Source organism: Spodoptera frugiperda, chromosome 4, assembly GCF_023101765.2.
Source record: "Spodoptera frugiperda isolate SF20-4 chromosome 4, AGI-APGP_CSIRO_Sfru_2.0, whole genome shotgun sequence".
Classification (NCBI taxonomy): Eukaryota; Metazoa; Arthropoda; class Insecta; order Lepidoptera; family Noctuidae; genus Spodoptera; species Spodoptera frugiperda.
In genome coordinates, this window is record NC_064215.1 from 5,722,106 (window position 1) to 5,743,154 (window position 21,049).

Here is a 21,049-nt window from a genome sequence, read left to right on the forward strand (position 1 = left end):
CTTTCTTTTCATCTTGATTTTAAAAGTAAAATGTAGCTTTTCCCGGCCGCACCCACATTTTTATATTCATCAGCTAACATGTGGCATGTTGTACGCTTTCTTATGAAATCGCATCGTGCTCGCCTGAGGGTTCTTGTTTATCCAATGTACATATGTGTCCAAGTTAATAATATAATTTTATCCCACGTCATTATTAAAGAATATGTAGGATCCTACTACGGCCAAATAGCTAAATTTTGTGTGAGACATTTTTATATTTTCAGCACGTTGTATTATAAATGATAAATGATAAATGATAAATGATATTTATTTTGCAAATAGGTTATAAAATAACACTTTTACACGTCAATCTCTTAAATAACTAGATGAGGCCGGCATTTCCTATCCGACTACATTTTTACTCTGAGAAGAAATGCCGAAACAAACTCAGAGGTCATATATTATCAACGTCATATATTATCAACGTCAATACATTTCTAACTGATTTATGAGCACCTGATCGTATACAAACGTATCGAAAGACAATACAAAACCACAAAAATATAATATAATCGAATGAAGCGTAACTTAAGTAAACATTCTGATTTCTCGTAATACTTATATTGAAATCTGTCATCGTAAAATATTTAGATGTTTTTATTATTGGATCGCTTGAGTGAAAGTATCTGACAGTAATTGTGTAGGAGTTGTGGGGAGGGTAGGTGGCGCTGCTGTAGGCTGAAGGGGGTTCCAAGTGCTTTGGTAGTAGAGTGAGTGCTGGAACCCGCAGAGTGCATGTCGGCGTCAACCCGACACCTTGACAACTAGCTGCCAACTGCTACAACTGCTTCAACAACCTATAATGACAATCTTAACATTCTGATCGGTCGTCGCTTCCTAATCTCTTTGTTTCGGTTCGTTCCACTGATTTGATACGTGAAATTCTTGTAAATATCTGAATACCCAGGTAGAGTTTTCATGAATACGAAGTATATTCTTAGTCCAGTTACGTGAGGTTATCGTCAAGGTTCTCTGCACTTACATTCGGAAGTACCCAGCTGGCTCTGATTTGAATTTTACTTTAAAAAGATAAACATTACCTTGGAGTTCTCAGTTATTTAATGAGGAACTTTATGTACGATCGTATATTTTTATTATAGAAAATAACTACAAACATTCAGTTTTAGTCGTGTATTCAATGTTAATAGACTGTATTAAAATTGATGCCTTCAAATTACACCACCTGGGAAAATCGACTTCACTTCGTGGTGAACCGACGTCGCCGCATCGCGCATCGATTCCAATGAAATGTTAGTGATTAGGCAAGTTTTGAGACGAGCTAGCATAATAAACATTATTGTTTTTTATAACACTATACATTAGATGAGTTTTTATGTTAAAATATTGATTATAAACTAACGAGCGAATTTTAAAAGATTATGTTATTTTTGGATTTCGAAATCTCTTTTTCTCTTGCAATATTTGTGATGTATGTCTATGAGTTTTTACGCGTCATGTATGGGTATAATACTTCTTAATAATCTTATCTTAAAATATTCCCAGCATATATCTCTTTAAAGTTCGGTATCTGAATAACAAGCGTTCGGATGACTTATTCGAGCTCAATAACTTTATCGAACGTAACTATTAAACTCCAATAAGTTTAAAGTCGTTAGGATTCATGATAGTTACCGTTATTTCAAGAAGTCGGAGAGACGGAGTTAATCTCGAGAAATAGGATATCAGAAAAGGATTGTCGAGAGATCTTTTATAAAGGAGCGGGATTATTCATGGTACTGATGGTACAAACAAACGAAATATTCTTTGTCGTAGCCACGACTTTCTTATTAGTTTATCTGATTTTAAAGAAAGAAACAAGTTTCGATTAGAAAGTATGAATTTGTATTTACACCGGAGTGACATGTAAAGTTAATCAAACAAAACTAATGATATCAAATCGAGTCAGTTTGAGTAACGATTGTTCGTGTAGTTATTGTAACAATTCATGCGTGTCCTCTGAAACTAGACAGCGATCAAGTATAACGTCTAAGAACAGGCCTGGCTGACACCGATTGTAGCAACTGCATTTTAACCTCGCATACATTATATTTCATTGTTCCCATTACTAAATGATAGGGTCTAATTACTGTAATAATCTGTGTGCCAGACTGTTCGTGTTTACACGCGATGCCTTCGTCGTGCTATTGGTACCTTAGTACCCCATCATGTTGTAGGTATCGTAGATATCTGCGTAACACGTTTCAAATATAATTATATAAAACGTTTTCAATTGAATGAGTACAAAAAGTTCTTCGAATACGTGACCTTCCAAGATTAATTCACCGACGTGAATCTATGATCACTGTTCTATCAGACACATGTATGCCAATTTGAATAAGAAACTCACAGTTTCAAAATATTCGACGGTAAATGCATTTTATTATAAACTATTGTTTGAATATTTAAGGATTGAAAAAATATAATTTGGAAAATTGCTAAATATTTCGAAGGGGATTTGGAAGATGGAATAAAATTTCACTAATGTTAATAAGCGTCTTATGAGCTTTGCTTTTGAGTTTGAAGCAAGTTTCAGTTAAACGAAAAGTAATTTTAAATATTATCGTGTATTATCTAATAGTTCTTATTACATAATTTTTACAACACTATCGATGTGCAGTTCATATTAAATCTATAACTCTGTCAATCGTTGCCTCTAACCGTTCAGGTAACGGCATAACTTGAGCGTTCGATCACAGCCACTTCATATAAATAACATTAAACTTAAGTACAGTCTGATCTGGAGTGCGCACATCCATGCGCGGGGGATGCGCGCGCGGTCTGCGCAGCCTTGACATTTGGTGGAGGCGAGCACCCGCCCGGCGGCGGCCACTAGCCCCAGCGCCGGAAACGGTTATAGGTGGGCACAGGGAGGTACGGGTACCGCGCCGGCACCCTCACGTTCTCCAGGTTGTACCCTCGTCGCTGCCGAACCAGTGCATCACTCACTTGGCTTTCCACATTGCGTTTCGCTGGTCTCACTATACTTAACACATTAGATTGTAACAACACATTGTCTTCGGCTACATCTTCAATAGGTCTGGGCTTGGTGATGAGTTTTCCCCTGTGTTTGTGCGCGTTGAGCTGTGTATCTGTGAGCACGAGGGAGTCCACGTTGAGACCAGAGTACCCGCGGGACAGTATTTCCCTCTTGTAGTTGAGGCGGTCGGTCTCGGGGGCAGCGAGCGCGGGCGCCGCGAGCGCGATGACAAGCGCGAGGTACGCGTGCATGATGCGGTGTGTGTCGAGTGTATGAGCCGCGCTCGAACTACACATTTTTATATATACCTACCAGTGATCGATACCATTCGTGCCCAATTTGTGTAGGTGCTTATTTATTTTTTGTGATCGTGATGCCCGAGATGCTCTTGAACTTGGTTGTTGTAACGGAGATGCAGGCGGCTGCGGACGGGGCGCTGCCGGGCCCGTGGTCCGCGCAGGAGACGACCGCGTCGGTTGCTCGCCTTAACCGCGGTGCAATTATTCGTATAATTTGATGCACCGGTGACTACGAACGCTCATGAACCTTGTTCCACTTACATTAACCAACATTAAGTGATGTTGTTCTCACCGGCACAAGGCGACCGTTACATACTTGAGGTAGACTTATGATGATTGTTATCATGCGATTCAATATCAATCGTGATTCTATTTTATTTAGTTCAAATTAGTTCTTGATTAGTCTTTGGAGGTACCGAATTCAAAAGAAAAGGAGGTTAATTATAATTTTGTTCTTGAATAAAATAGAGATTTAGTATTTTATTTTGTAACTTATTTAAATGTAGAGCCTAAAACATTCAAATGTTTAATTTTTGTCCAGTGGTGATTATAACCTCAAATTGCACATTTACAGACACAGAGCACGATTTGTTCAAGGATAATGTACCGGCAACCGCTAGTAAACATTTAACGCTGGTACACAGGTACTTTGTCTTGCGCTTGTCTACTTCTCTCGTATATTGCGTACTTATTACGTGCTGGAGACTTATGAATGATTTTGTTGCCTTTTAAACAATGTCCTTGCCTGATAACCTGTTATTGTATAGCTGTCAATCTACAGTAATGAGGAAGTTGCATAATGAAGATTGAACATCCGATTGTACGAAGACTACGCGATTTAAAACAAAAAAGACGTATTATAAAATGTCGCTCGCACATTGCTGCAAACCAGTTGCTACTCCAGTGCTCTTTACTCTACGATAATGACCATTGATTGCATTGTTGTTGAGTAGTTGATAAAAAGCACGTTCCTTTCCTACAGTTAATGCACTGCTAGTCTCTGGATCAAATATGAATAGCTCCACTTCTCACACGAACATGTTTAGAAAACTTTACACACGTCGAGACTTAAACATAATAATATCACCTTAGATTTAATTCAATCGATCGATTTTGAAATTTTATTCAAATGTCCTTCCTATGAATGAAATATTTATGAACTTCTGGTTTCTTCATCCTTATTCGGTAGTATTTACTATTAAACAATTAATTACAGCAATAATTCAAATAGAAAGCATCCGGAACTGAACACGCGAGGTCGTCTCCAAAACGTATGAGTGTAGAGACTATAGTAGGAGTGTAATATATTGTGTGTACATATGTACAGGAAATACAGAGCAAGCTGGCGGCCTTCCGAGATATGTCTTGGTCCGGTGATTACATAACACTCAGTTAGCCAAATGAATAAAGATAAAACGTGATAATGTAAACATACTTACGGTAAGAATATGTTTTCCACGGCTTGCGGGAAATCTTTAATATGCACATCTCACTTGAACTGTGCGGACGAAAGTGGTCAGTCTGCCTTGTGTCTTTATCACCACTTTATTCAAATATATGCTCTCTAAATCATTATGCTAATTGATTGATATCGTATACGTATAAAAGCTCACTGTCTACCAATTACATACTTTCCATATTCACAGCTCTTCGCTTTTTATTTTCGTCTCAACAACGTCGATAAAACTATTTCCGTAAAACATAGAAACAGGACGGATTAAATGTAAATAATTTAAATGATACACTTCCCATTAATGCCCAGAACAAACAAAACGTGTCTCAGATATAAACAAATAATAAATATTGACTGCGCAAGTACAACGAGTGGACTTGATTATCATATTTTTAGTATTAATGTAATAAGTTCTATATATAAGTATATAAAATGGTAATGTGTGAGTGAACAGGTTTCGGTGGTTAGGACGGAAATCGTTTAATTATAAACGGAAGTATAGTTAACGTGCAGATAGGCGGTCGTGAATGTGGATCGAAAGGAGTGGAAGTAGCCAAGGCAAGGAGCTGCGGACCGAGCCTTATCGACGGATTGCGTTATCAGTTGCCTTAAAAAAATCTTGATATAACGACTTCGCATTGCCCAATTCTATGATGCGTTGATTTAATTACATAGGTGACATTTACAAATTGTTTCTATAACATATTCACAATAGGTAGACTTTGAATTACAAATTACAATGTTTATCGTAGCATCAGCAGTTTTTGTCCATCCATTATTTTATTATTACCTAATATTCAGATCTATTAGATACCTATTTTTTCGTCCTAGTAGTGAGACAGGCGGCGTCTTTCTAGCAATAACTGCGCAATACTTCGACACATGAGAATAATTAAATGTTATAGTAAAAAATAAAACCACAACTCCATATGTGTTATGGACCTTATACAGACGAAGATGTTAGCTAGAGCCAGTTTTAAATTAATCCGTCAGCTACATTAATGACGTTAATTAATTCAATCACGTTTGATAAACGAAGCGGTCGGTCCCGGTTTTCTGTGATCAATTACACATCTGACAATGGTTACAATCATAGTTCGTCTCCTCTCCGCACAAAGAGTGAGGAGCCAGCCCGTGAGCCAGCCACAAGGATGAATGGACAAAACTGTGCTCGTCGCTGCTTCCGTGTTTTTGTTTCGTTCCGCATCAGGCGGCATCATCATTAGAATATTAATATTCGTTATCCTAATTCAATGTACGATGAGCTCCTTTGTCCACATAATAGTTGTGTTTTTGCTTCGCTCGATCCTTTGTTGATCTAACATTTAGCTTGTAAGTTTGAATAGATGGAGAGGTACCGGATCATAGTTCATGTTTCATTTTTGCATATATTTAATATCAGAATATTTGAACTTACATAGGCCAAGGTCTACAATATTTTATCTTGACAATGTCTTGTTTTGAAAGCCGATTTTTGAGAGTGGGATGTAAAATATTTTTGAGACATGGATGTGTGTGAGGCGTGCTGCGAAGAGTTCGTCGGCTTTGTTTCGCGTGGCGCGCTTCGGGGCTGGGCTCGGTCAACTCGGAGTGCGGGCCGCGTCGCGCGCGTCCTCGGGTGTCAGCGGTCATTGCTTCCTGATCGCCCGTGTTTATCTCTCCGAGATGTGACGCTCCCGCTGCGTTTGCGCAATGAACATGCATTATTCATAACCGGCACGATCGTGCCTCCATTTTCCTTTGTTCCCGATAATTTGATATTACAATGCTAATGCACTTATCAGAGATAACTTGCTACGGTTTTATTAGGTGACTCTATTATGAGAGGACATTCGTCGAGGTTATATTTAGAGGTCTCATAAAATATGCAGCAGCCAGCAACGTCATCGAGTTCAATGGGATAATCATTTTAAAATAAGTGTATTTGAATTGAGACAAGTTCGTTTTACGAGATTCTGTTTTGTTTTTGTTTAGATGCCTTGGGACTCTTCTGAGGAGCAAATGGGTGGACCCCGTGAGATGCGCATCCATGTCCAGCGTGTGATCGCCATCCCCGCGCCCCACAACATGCCACCACCACCAGAGACCATGGGACCCTTCGCACCTCCCCCACCCCCACCACAGGGCCATGACCAGAACGAAGTAAGTAGCTACATTATTAGCTGGAGGAATCGTTTTTGTGATGATTACTTATTGTTTTAATAATGTGATTGAACAAAAAGAAGGTCTACTCGCTCAATACATTCATCGCTTAGCTTGCAACAAAATGTTAAAATGTAGTAGTAAGTAAATTAAAAAAGGGCCAGCTGCCTTTCATTGCGCAGCAGTATTGTATTAAAAACAATTAACTGAATGTCCAGTGAAAAGTGTGTACCGTACACTGTGACTGCAAAATAAACATAGGCTATGTTTGCTCGACGAAACACCAGACTAGCTACAGTTAAACAAATTTTGTATTCGGTACAAATGGCAACATAAACAAAGAATGGAGTTGCAAATCAAAACGGTTAATTAAAAATTAAAAGACCGACAGCAATCATCATTGTGAACGCTAAGTAAATATTAACTTTTGTTCTAAAGCGACAGTTTTTGCTATAACAGTAACTGCACAGTTATACATTGATAATGAATTCGTAACTTGATATTTGTATCTGTAATTACAAAGCAATTAAGGATTTTATCTGTCTCAGCACGTACAGCTTTACTTTAAATTAAATTTTAATACTTATCACATTATTTAATTCTAGATCGTTTCTTCGGGCAAATAAAATAAGTAATAGTTTTTACCATACTTACTATCGAGCTCGCTATGTTAATTCAATAAGTAATTCGGTGTCAAAGACTTCTACTTAAGAGCTTACAAAAAATGAGTCCGTTAGTGAGCAATTTACAAGTTCAGTAATGAGTATTGAGATGATGTTACACGGAAGCTTAAATGTATCATTATGTATGTACCGACGTGGCTCGATAATGGCACTTGCCAACAACATAGAACCATTCGAATAAACTCAAGCATCACGATAAGAATCGTAATTATGTAACAATAAATATGTCAGGTCTGTTATGGCGAACAAAACACATCGTAACTTTACATAAATAAGTATAGGAACTGGTATTTATTCTATACCAATAAATATTTATATTTCCTAATTGCGGATAGTGATTTTTTAAAAAATAAGCCATTAATTGTGATTATTTATTATCTATGATTAATTCCTTTAAAGTTTCCTAGAGGAAATATTTGTGTTTAAAGTGGTCTCGAAGTTTTAACGAAATGTAATATAAATTCATATAGGTGGAACTGGTAGGTATTGTTTAAATAATACCTATCTACAAGTGCAGAAAATAAAGAATTTAAAACAAGGATTGAAAAGAATATTTAATGCGCAGTAGAGTGAATTGTAACCTTACATTAATATTATTGACGTGTTGGTTATATATAGAGAGGTTAAAGAACTTTGTTTTGTCTGAGTGAAAAGATCACTTAGACAAAACAAAGTTCTTTGTTTGTGTCAGCGATTGTGACTAAGCATGTAGTTCAGGTAAAAAAACAGAATTCAGGTAAAAAGGATTTTCCTCCTTTGCACATCGAACATTTACCAAATATGGGCAAAAATGATTTCTTCGTTTCATAATGTCTAAATATAGATGTGCAACATCTAACATTTACCTAATATGGGCGGAAAATGATTTGATCGTTTCATAATTTCCAAAATTAAAAATGTGCCTCATCTTAGGAAATTTTAGTTTGTGTTGTTTAAAACCATGTTATAAGGAATGGTTACTAATGTTTGCTATCCTTTATTACAGCAATCCACCGTTCTTCACCAGTTCGTTCCCCAATCAGCTCCCACTCAAGAGCTCGACCAGCCAGAGGTAACTCTTTACACTAATATGTAACTTAAAATATTATATGTACTATAAAATAAGTGCTAACAATGATTTCTCAAGTAGGGGTATTTACATTACAGGTCGTACTTATACACCTTTAAATACATGTAATACCTAGGTTATTGGAAAATCAGAATATATTTTTATATCTATCTATCAATCATTTTTTATTATCATTATAGGTGGAGTTAAAGTTTTAAAATATCTTGCAATACCTTGTTTATTATTGAAACATTATAATATAAGTACTTATTATTAGAACAAGGAATACGTTATGTAGGTACGTTGACTTATTAGCTATGTATGTATAATAGTTTATACAAAGTAAATAAAATCATTAACAGGCAACTTTGTACATGTATATATGCAATTTGCGTCAATTAGATATCCTAAATATATATAAATAAACATATGGGTTGAACGATTTTGACTGCAAGAATTTATATGAGATTTTCATAACGTAATTATAGTATGTAAAACTAAGGATTGTTAAGAATTTTAATCGATATTTGATTTGTTTCCTCTGTAATTATCCAATTAGCATATTACTCACAACATCGCTATGCACATGTTTATGATCATATTTAAGTAGTAATTTAAGATTCTACTGGCAGGTATTTTTAAAACATGGTAGGTACACATAGGTGTTAATAAAGTTTTCTAACAATTTTGAAAGTATTAGTGTATGTATACTGAAGAAGCTATTACCGTTAAAACTTTTGGAAACATGTACCTAGCGGTATTGATGATTTTAGTTTTTGTATTATTTATAACTGTATAGTATTACGTAGGAAGTTGGTAAATAGGATATATGTGTATATTATATGCTAGATAGGATTCAACACAATCTAAGTAAGAAAACATATCTTCAAGAATTATTTATTTATTTTATACACAATACAATTAAATAGAGGTACATAAGGCTTATATATTATCTCTCTATTTTTGCCAATATACGTTACAACTTTTTGTTACAACACTTAGATTTTGCCGTCACATTAAGGTTTTGTAGTCTTTGATGCAGGTCCAGAAGATCCCGATGGACGGTGGCGCGGTTCAGATGAACTTGCCCTGGAACCTGAGCCCTGAGGAGCTCCACATGATCCACCGCACCGCTGAGGACGCTGCCGCCAACCAGCGCCGTGAACAGCAGATCGACAATGACATGCAGGAGGTGGGAAATAGTCTAAGCACTTCTTAACAGATGTCTAGACTGATGATAATTATATAAAGTTACTTTTGTCCTGTGTAGTCTTGCTGCCTAGGTATTATATGGTTCAGATGCACATTTTCATAGCTGACGTTATGACAAGAGTTATACATTAATAGTATTTATTCGAGACAAATTAGACTTTTAGAATATTCGTATAATTAAGGAGTTGAAAAAAGTAGGATTTATATACAGGTTTATTTTCATTAATTACCATTTAGGTATGCTCCATGTATCGAATTATTTAGGTAAATTACTAAATGTTTACATCGATTTGTCTTTATTAACAACATCGTTGTTTGGTAATAAATCGTTAATAAATTGTCCAGATATCAGTACCTTGCCATAATAGATCTGCCAAACATCCATTTACCACAGGACTGCGACCACAAACAGGAATTAATTAATAATTTAACGTAATGAATGTGCTCGTTTCGATAGTTTTAATTAAGAGGAAAATGATGAAGTGGAGTTGTGGAGCCTTGAATCAAATGTGAATGATACTTGTTTACATGTATCAAATGGGATTTGGTGACTAACTTGTAGCCAATCATCCTTTACATTTGTTTATTTCTGTCTTTTTTTTTTTTAAGGGGGGAAAATAATCCAATGACTTTTTTCACCTTAGGCGAGGCTAGAAGAAGCGTCAGAGTCTTACTGTCTAAAAACCAACCCGTTCCTACTCCTGCTTCTGCAGGAATAGATCTTTGTTTATGGAGAAATGCATACTCCTTTCTTAGGTTTTTACCATTTACTTACAATTCTGAATTCAAAGTGATCCTAGAAAATGTGCAGGTGAAATCAAAATATATAAGTACAATGGTTACATTTGTTACAGTTTCACAGAAATAGTGACTAAATAGGTAAAAGCTAATTATGATGTCATGAAGCTTTTCAGTAATTATAGTTGAATTTTGCGCAAACTGATTATAGACGTATCCTTTGTTTAAAAGACAATTAGTCGATTCATCAGATCGATAGTGTATTTAACCTGCACAATGCAACCGCAATGATACATACACCGCTGTGTTAGATAGACTTACACAAAACAGTCCTTTATATTTTCTTTATATACCTAGGTACAAGCGCGGTATAAAATTTATGTAGTTAATTTTTTATGCCAAGTTGAGTTAAATAAGATGTTGATTAGCCACATGTTTTATTATGATATTTAAGCATACTTACTTTTTAACTTCATTGTAAAAAGAGTTGACCCTGATAGTTTTTAAATACTAAAGATAATATTAGACGCAGTAGATTTCTTCTAAAATATAATGTCCAACTTCGGAGCCTCAATGGTTGCACAAATTGGGTATTTTCATTGTTTCGTTTCATGTCGGCCATTGTTTTTGCCTCGCAGATATATTTTTCCATACTCATATACAACGTAAACATCAACCCCTTGTCAAGTGACCACATGTTTTTGGTGCACATTATTCATATGTATGTACCTCTATGTAAACTGCGAACGGGTTGTGTGTCATGCCCTATGTTGATTATTTAAAACTTTCCTTTATACAAAATCTGTCATGACTTACTCAGGCAAGGGTAATGGCTCATTAAATATTTATTTCGTCAAGGATATTCATTTTACCTCTACCTTTTGTATACCTTTAGCATGCGGGTTAGGTACCTATATAAGAGATCCAAAAATTGTCAGGTAAAAAAAACCTGTTGATTACGGATTTTCCTTAGTTTTGTATCAGTTGAATATTACGAGACAAGAAACTGTTGGGTGTTACTTTACCTAATCCCACAATCAAAACTACAGTAATTCTAGACTTTATTTTTACTCTCTAGGACTTCAAGTTAAAATGATAATAAAACACAATAAACTTGTATTCCAAGTACTTAATAAGCCTACCTTGTTATACGCTAAGGAAATGTGCTCGTCAAGCTGTCAATCGCACAACAATCGAGTGCTACAGCGACAAAGAGAGAGAAGTGCAGGAAATTAAGTGTCGTATTGACCGATCATGTCGTACCTAGGCGGGTATCGATCGCGTACTAAAGGTTAGATGGTCAGAACTGTAAATACAAATCATATTTTTCGATAAGCTGTTGATTTTGATTTGATTTACTGCACGGTTGACTTGGTGGCTGGTGCGTAATGTGCAGCGGGTTCGATTCCCGCACGGAACAACTCTTTGTGTTATCCAAAAATTGTTGTTTTGGGTCTGGGTGTCATATGTATGTGAACTTGTATGTCGTTGTATGTATATACCCACGACACAGGAAAAAATCTTAGTGTGGGTAGTTAATGAGGTAACGTTGTATTTTTGACAAAATGCTGTATCGTTTTAGGAGCCAGTGCTCTTCCAATACAAAACATTGAGTAATATTACAGATTGAGCTGTTACTACTGTAAACCAGTACTTTGTTCAGGACCTTGAACTAGAACAAATAAAATATTTAGATAACAAATATAAATCAGTTACAAGACTACGTTACTAAAAATGTATTTTTAGTGAACGTCTAACTAAATGTATAACTATACATACAAACGTACCTCCTTATATCTCGGTAACTAGAAATAGAAACATATTTTCGGTAACATGTTCACTTAAGTAGTACAGTTGCGCTGTGCTCGTCATATATGAATACAAGATTACTATATTATTGTACCTCTATATTTTAATACACTCAAGTATTATATGTATATTGTATACCCATGCGAGTCAATTTTTCGGCAAAAGATTTGCGATGAAAATATTTTAGGTATCTAATAAAAATTTGGGACTTTGGAAGGTCATATCGTTAGTGTTAAGCCTCGTCCCCACTAGGAACATTTGTCGAGCGACATGTGTCCCCGGAGACATCGGGCGATGTCGGACGACATCGCCGCGACATTGTTGAAACCGTTCCTTGTCGCACACTCAACAATGTTGCGGCGATGTCGTCCGACGTCGCCCGACATCGCGCGATGTCTCTGACACATGTCGCTCGAGACGAGACTTTTAGGGTGTCTACAAACAGATACGACAAACATAACACCACAACACAATCACTGTATACATACCTGCAGTAGAAATATATATGACAATGCAAAGACGACACCAAACTCCATTTTCAATCGACTCCGATAACGGATGACGCCGACAAATAGTTGTACAATCTGCGTCTGTTTCACCGAACTATATCACACAAGTGCTCCAACTGGCACATTAAAATGTAAACCTTGTTCCTATGAGGGCAAGATTCTCTATTAACTGTGTTTATCACACTATTTGAGCTCAATTTAGATTCATCGACTCGAGAAAATTGACCAATTAATGCGCCAGACGTATTGGTTGGATAAAAGTTGGCGATGGAGACAGAACTAACTAAATAGTTTTGTTGGTTATTTTGCCGAGTGTACGAGCGCCTTTAGGCGAATGTAATATTTTGTGTCATTGGGGACAAGCCAGGCTTAAAGGTTTACTTTCTAACTCCATTTGATGATTTTCTGAGAAATAAATAATGTAAGATATGTAAATATGCAAAAACATTTTTGTTTTTGTAAGCTTATGAGTATAAATAGATTGATAGTATAAGGCTATATGATAACATACGTACCTAATACGTAGATATCTAATTTTAATATAAAAAGCTATTTGGTTTTGATTGATGGCTCAAGTTTATAATAAATTACTTTTTATTTCAGGTGAAGACCATCGTGAAGACTTTGGCGGCTGCAGCGGAGGCCGAGGCCGAGGCTGAGGCGCGTGCGCAGGCCGAGGAGCAGCAGAACGAGCCACGACCTGACCTCACGCACTCCCCCCGCGCACCCCGCACCCTGCTCCTGCCTCAGGACATGCCTTCTGACGAAAGGCCACACTGTTAGTACTCATATTTACTATCACTACCGATACTGTTTTAAGTTCGTTTGCACGATTCACAATTTACTAGAAATACAACACCTATATTCGCCATGTAAGTGCTGTATTTCTTGTGACAAAGACATTTTTTCGCTTCACTTGAACTAAGGTCAGCAAAGCAGACACATGAATTTAGCCGACACGCTTGGTACTAAACATTTTATTACATCTAAAAAGCTATTTTATTTTACATAAAATATTTATCTAGGTGACCTAGTTTGCATTGCAAGTAGATACCTATGAAGGTGCAGTGAAATTCCAGGTACAGATGGCACATAATCCTTTGACGCTTTCCACGGGCTTGTTAACAGAATTTGTACGAACATTTATAAACATAATGGGGTACGTGGAAGCGAAACAGACCCAATTGGTTCCGACAAATAGGTACTTGAAACCTGTATTTCAGTACAGTGAGGTTGAGTTGGCACATGCCTACACAGCGAATGTGAAAACCAATGCGTTATTAATTCGTGGAAACCATCCTTTTGATGTTGTTAAAATGAAATTCAATCTGCATTCGAAGAATTTTACGTTCCAAAGATAAATGCAAATATTCATTTTCAATATGGCGCGCGCACATAAGCCGATTATTTACATACGTGTACATAGTATATTATTGGGAATATGAACTTAATATTCAGTCTCTGCAATAAATTGATAACGTAAAAGGTAATTAAAATTAAAATATTTTCAGCACAGAGAGATAGAAAGAGCAAAATATACTTTTACTTAAACTATATGAGTACTTAGTGCCTGTTATTTTGACTTTGACTAGTTATTTTGTCTCTCACATTGTACCTACTAAATAGGGGCCAAACTATTGACAATACCTGGGCGAACCGATGTGTGTAATTTAAAATCAAAAGTCTCATAATACTTCCATTTGGATCCTTATAGAGCCGACTAATGGAAGTAAAGAAACATCAATTAAAAATTTCGTAACTAGACGTCTCAATTGTATGTCTCTGCTGTCGTGAGCCTTAGATACATGTCTTATACATATAAGTAAATTCATATGTGGCTTAAATTGTACAATTTACTTAGATATTCTCTGAGTAAAGTAAGTAAGACACCGCTTAAAGAAAAATAACTTGAGTTGAGATAGAGCTTAAGCTTCGAGTGTAATTAATTAAACTCGTCTCAGCGGCGATGTCTGCTCGTGTAAACATGTCTATATGTTTGTCTGTTCAGTTGAAAACTTTACATTTTTCTAAGCTTGTTAAAAGTTCAACTCGGTTCATTATTGATGAAGCAAGAAAGGTTAGTTACAAGGTCTTGAATGTTGAATGTGATTTCAAATGGTATTTTACTTTCTTATTCAGTTTTAAAGTGAAACTAAGTTTATATTAATGTTAGATAGAATTGAACAAATACGTATCTATTTACAAAAGCAATAAAATCACTTAGGCAACTAGTAGAATAATAGTGATCATTCACCAGCCGTTTCCTCAAACACAATGAATGAATGAATAGACACATTGTCTACCACAAAAACACCTGAGTCACATGAGTTCCAATAAATCAGTGTCGTTCCCGTATCGTCCTCGTGTCGTAACAACGAACGGTTGGTAGTCAGTCGCTTTGTAACTTTACCAACTTGTATTTAGTTCAGGTGAGACACTACAAGCTTAACAACAACAATTCATGCATAATTAATTAACTTTAGTGGCAACAAACTCTGAGATTTCAACGAATACAAAGCACAAAGTAACGTGTATTATTCGGTTCATTTGTTAAATTAAAAGTTGCGCAGTATTCACACCCTTTTTGTAGCTGGAGTTTCTGCACATCATTCCATTAAACAAAATTATAAGTTTGTTAAAGTTATAAACTGAGCTGGTAACACAACTGAGGTACATACTAGGTATATCGTGACACGATGAATTTCGAATTAAAAACTCTAAAAACATATTGGTCATACGACTGAGGTAATAATTCAACAAAACAATACATTGTTATGCTAGTTCCATAATAACACAAACTCATCAACATGTATATTGGGATTATAGAATCGAAGGACGCGTGCATAGAGATTTCATTTCAACTTTTATGACGCGTGTATGCTAATACAGACCAATCACGATCTATTGTCGGGTTTATTTGAAATTTGTTTATTATTCAGAGCAATGCATATTGTCACAGTTCGTGTTTATTAAGTAAAATATCCCGTGTAATCTCCTTGTCGAGGGTTGCGGTCGGGAACTTCGTTAACAAACATTGTTTGGGTAATTATAGAACAGAAAGATCAAAAGAACTTGACAACGATACACCTTTACGAGCGAGCATACAGTGTTAATTAGTATTAAATGTTCTTTAACCCAATAAAAGTGCAAACGAATGGATTAAATATTGTTTATTGTATTTCCCATGTAATGAGTCAAGATAACGATGTGACGACAGAGGAATCGTAGCAAATGCGTAATACAGTAACCTAGATATTTGACGTCGATGCACGATGATTTCTGGAAATTGGGTCGTTCTTGCATTCACTGATTCCCCACAACTAGTAATTAATGCAGGTCAATACATTGTACCTCCGTTAAGACAAGGGCAAGGGCAGGAAGGTATGCCATGCTCACTGACCTGGATAAATCTGTACATGTCTTGTTCTCGATCTCACCCTAATTGTTTACATGAGCATTAAGAGAATGGGACCGTAAATGATTAATTACTTACACCCTTGTCTATTAATGTTCAATGAGGTATCTTTTTACAAAAATAACCATTAATTAATCACAAATTGTTTTACAGATTTGCAGCCCCGCTCAGTTCGCAGCGTAGACGCTTTGGTGAAGAGCGAAAAGCGCGTGAAGCGTTGCGCGTGCAGCTGCGGCAACTAGGGGCGTACCAACGAACGCGCAGCGCGCGTTATAGCGCATAGCGCTTCTTTCCGTCCATTTTGTCAATCTCCATTATATAGTTACAGTTAATGAAACCTTTTAGTTAACATAATAACGGCTTGTCTCTAACATTTCTGTAAATAAAGTTGTTAATCCATGAGCTTCCGATAATGGTTTTTAATTACCTGTCGCTGCATAGAGGTTGTATTTATGGGAAATTTTAATGTTTGTTAAATAATTATAAATTTTATAGTTGGTTTGTTTCCTGTTTCGATGTACCAATGGATTTCTATTATCGACTGTAGTCTTGAGAATGCAATATGTAAGGTATAATAATAGTTTTAACCTTAGGTACGTGTGTGTAGGTGCATACGTGCATGTTGTAATTGTGAGGGTAGGGTAGGAGGAGGTCGGCGATGCAACATCCATCTGAAAGATTAATTCACAACCTCGAACACTCTGTTCTGTTTGTTAATTGGTTTTAGAGGGAATACTGATTGTTAAGATAAGAATATTTGCATTTTTTGGGGTTAATATCGAAATGCATTTATTTCAAAAGGAACTCTTTAACCTTGTTTGCATACACCTTGCTCCTTAATTAACTAGTGGTGATATTGTAAAAAATTAAATCAAACTTGTATTCTATTATTGTGATCCTAAATTAAATTTGTACTAGTTTTATTCGGCTGATAGTTTTATTTGATTGTTTATTATGATAACCCTGCGTACAAAAATCCTTAATTTTTTCACATACAAAGGAATACACACAGTACAGGATGTAGTAACATGGACAGATCATTTGTCAGGAAGACAAAGCTTTAGTATAGCAGTACTAAATTGGTTGTTGATAAACATCATAATATTACACACACAACTTACATTTAAGCCAAGTCTAACTTAGCTTAAATAGTAAGCCCAATGTAACTCGGATTGCAATCCGATCGATTTTCATACATTTTTTATCCAAACACTCGACAGGACTTAGTGTACGATACAGTGAGTGTCGTTATGTAAAGGTTTTTAGATAAATATCTATTTACGATAAACGAGTACCCACCTAACATTCATTTTTATCTTTCAACGTGATTCACACTCAAAATATGTGTGTAGTGAGTACACGAGTATGAACTCATATTATTTTAATATCGCCGGAAATTACGCGTAGTTTACTATTGCAATTCCGATTTATCATCATCTGTTTATTAAATGATAGCAATATGTTAAGCACTTCGAACTATTGCCGTACACGGGACACAATACCCTGTGTTAAAATTACAATAAAGACCGAAGGATACTAACAATAATGATTTGCTCGACCGCCAATCAAACCCTACCAATTTCGATGCATTGGAAACCTCTGTGGACTTTGACTACGATCTAAATTAATAAGAACCACTTAAGAAATGAAATCTACGTAGCTAGTGCACAGAACAGAAATGCCTTATAATTAATGCGTTACCTCTGACGGAGGGATTACATTAGAGGTAACGTTCAATGAACTTGTACATACATTACATATACAGTAAGTGGCTGGGGATTGGTATTTATGAAAATCTGCATTTAAACAACAGCTCGGTATTTCACTTCACTTGTTTAGATACTACAAGGTTTTGAAAAAAGGTAGCCAATGCTACATTGTGTTTCTTTGAGAATATTTCCCAAAATTAATTAGTCTAAAATAAATACGAAATCAATTTAATGAAGGTCTTAAATCATACCTACGACCCTAGCAGTCAAATTTCAGTCAAAGAAGTGTCTAAAAACTACCAATTTTGATTTTAATTGACACGACTTGCGGTTGTGGGCAGTGACCACTAATGATCAAGTGGTTTGAACAGTCTAGAACACTTGGCGACTTCAAACAGATTTTGATATAGAAAGCAAAGATCTGGGAAATTGGTAACTTGCCGTAGTAATATCACCGCTAATATTAAAGGTACTAAGTGGCGTTTAAATTGACTTGAGACACCGAAAGTTGGATCAAACAATTGATTTTGCTCCTTATTACAGAAGGTATGCTGAGTATATTTAAAAAAGAAGAAATTTTTAAGAAAGTAAAAAGAAGTGGCTCTTTTACAACCTTATCTGCTGAATTAGTATTAGATTCTTCTCAGTCGCTTATACTTCGAAGTAGCTAATATTTGCAGCAATTTAATGACACTCTGATACACAACATTACAAACAAGGTTAGTTGGTACTTAATGAAGTATTTCATCATTCAAAAAGTTGGAATACTTATTGAAATGAGTTTTCCTCAAGTAAGTAATCATTAGAGGTACTCTGTGACGTGTATAATTGAATGGGATTCACTAGTTTTACGTTCTGACGATATGGCTACTTTAATTAATTTAAACCTTCTTGTTTTACAATAAAATAAAAAATCTATTGATACCTGTGCTCGCTTGACGTGCAGTTCACCGGATGGCAAACGATCTACCCTTGGCTATCCTTGGACATTCTCAGCACCAGAGAAGTTGCAAGTGAAGATAAGTTCCTATTTACCTTGAAATTAAAACTCACTAGAATAGTAAGATTAAAATCTTTATGAATTGACTGCTATGTTAGTCGAGTGGTCAAATTAAGTTTTCCAATTTGACTATTGGGGTATACAAGAATATTGAGCAATATTTTTTCAAAATTATTCGAGATTATGGAGCTGTGCGCTGGTGGAAAACGATCTGTAAAATATACGTTTATGAAACAATTGCTGCAATTATTGTAGTACGCTGGCTGTAACTATAGTATCTGTGCGAGATGATACACGTGATAGACGAGATATTATGTATGAAGCTCTTATTTTTCATTTCTACAGATTGCTCTTTGTTCTACAGAAGTTGTAACAAAACCCACATTCATTTGTTTTCTAAGCTCTGAACTCGATATTGATATTATTATGTAAGATATTCCGTGTTGTGTTCCCTTTATGCATATTGAAATACATATATACTACAACTATACGTGCAATTTATACAATTATTTATGGAAGCTACCGTGAGATATACTAAATTAACTAAAAATCACAGTTTTATCACGCAAATTAATGTCGAGTCACAGAGGGACTCTTTACTATGAGCAGCCTACAGTAGGCTAGGTATATTGTATAGCACAACGTATTGTCAAGACACATGTTAAAAGTAATAAGAAACAATTCATTTGTGACGTAAATCATTTATAAATGCGATCAACTGTTTATTATAAAACTGTAAATAAAAAACCAGACGAGCAAGTACTAGTCAACATCACACACAGAGGGTTCAAAGTATTTAGATAATATAAAGTTTGTGATGCATTGACTAAAATAAATATATTTTGAAAAACTTGCCTTTTCTTTTACCAACCCACTCAACTTAAACTTTACTTGAAGTCTTCATATTATATGCATTTCTGAAATACAGAGTCTTGAGAGAAGAACTAACAGGAGACCAAAGTGATCCTCTAAAATTTAGCTTCTTTTGTTTTTTATATACGGAACTTTAAATATGTGTTGTCCATTCGATTAAATGGGACTAAATTGTTTTTCCTTCTATGCATTGAAGTTTCATGTCCATTGAAGTTTAAGGAACACAATTAAATTGAAACAATATAAGTGCGGTGTTAAATAAATTATATTATGTTAATATAAATAGGCACAAGTTCTATACATTATTATACAGAGTATTAAGGTACATAATATATTCTTGTTAAAGTCACTCACTCACAATCCAATCACAAAACTGGAAAGAGGAATGCTTTAACATTTCATGTTCGAATCTGCTAAACTATAGTCAGGTAATGATCTTGATGACTGTGTCTTATTCTGATAAGTTAATATCAACAAAATTATATACAAGACAAGTATCAGTACATTCATTAAAAACCCTGAAATGAAACCAATCAACAACGTCGGTAGTGATACCAAACACCACAGGTCCATAATATCTTTGGAGAATAAATATACGTTTATAGTTAAACAAAGCAAGAACGTAACCACGGCCAGGCTCCTAGCGAACTGTCTTATTTTGTCGGACAGCACCCTGTATATGATGGTGATGTAGACGCCTGTCCCCACGAATATCAGCGGCCATCTGAACACACTGCACATCAACAAGTTGACGTACCACTTGTCCACCAAATTTGTGACGATAATGACCGTACAAACCACAGTTATCGGTATCGGTATCAACCAAGAATAGGACATCACTTTATAAAAACTATTCTGGCTTATTTTAACTAATACTATTATTAAACTGTTATACATGTGTTTTATAAAAAAGAATACTAAAACTACTATCACAAGATCAATGTAAAGTTGAAAACAATACAAGAAATTAGCGACTGCCTCGCTATCTGTAATTTTATCACGACATTCAAAAAACTTAAACGTAAATATAATTCTCTTGATAAATCGTGCGACGGTTAATTGCATTAACATTTGATTTCTATAGTTCTTTCTCCACTTCTCCATCTTGATAGCTGCGACGATTGATATAATTAGTTCTAACGT

At 35.6% G+C, this 21,049-nt stretch overlaps 2 protein-coding genes across 3 annotated transcripts in view; one reads left to right on the forward strand and one right to left on the reverse strand.

The window, feature by feature from the left end:
• Positions 1-17,247, forward strand: part of LOC118272636 (WW domain-binding protein 11) — a 151,259-nt gene extending 134,012 nt beyond the window's left edge. The window contains exons 7-11 of one of the 2 annotated variants that reach the window (XM_050693412.1): positions 6,743-6,910; positions 8,579-8,644; positions 9,672-9,833; positions 13,513-13,687; positions 16,478-17,247. In XM_050693412.1, the coding sequence (XP_050549369.1) occupies positions 6,743-6,910; positions 8,579-8,644; positions 9,672-9,833; positions 13,513-13,687; positions 16,478-16,566 (660 nt within the window). In that variant the 3' untranslated portion in view covers positions 16,567-17,247. The remainder of the gene's footprint in view (positions 1-6,742; positions 6,911-8,578; positions 8,645-9,671; positions 9,834-13,512; positions 13,688-16,477) is intronic. The other variant, XM_050693413.1, reaches the window with a different exon arrangement.
• Positions 2,585-3,516, reverse strand: LOC118272637 (uncharacterized). Its single transcript, XM_035589257.2, has one exon. It carries the CDS (start codon positions 3,310-3,312, stop codon positions 2,869-2,871), a length of 444 nt encoding a protein of 147 aa, XP_035445150.1. The 5' UTR covers positions 3,313-3,516; the 3' UTR covers positions 2,585-2,868.
• Positions 17,248-21,049: the final 3,802 nt, after the last annotated feature.

Bases quoted from the DNA above. Each gene is read 5' to 3' on its own strand.
- LOC118272637 (XM_035589257.2), bottom strand. From the start codon at position 3,312: ATGTGTAGTTCGAGCGCGGCTCATACACTCGACACACACCGCATCATG.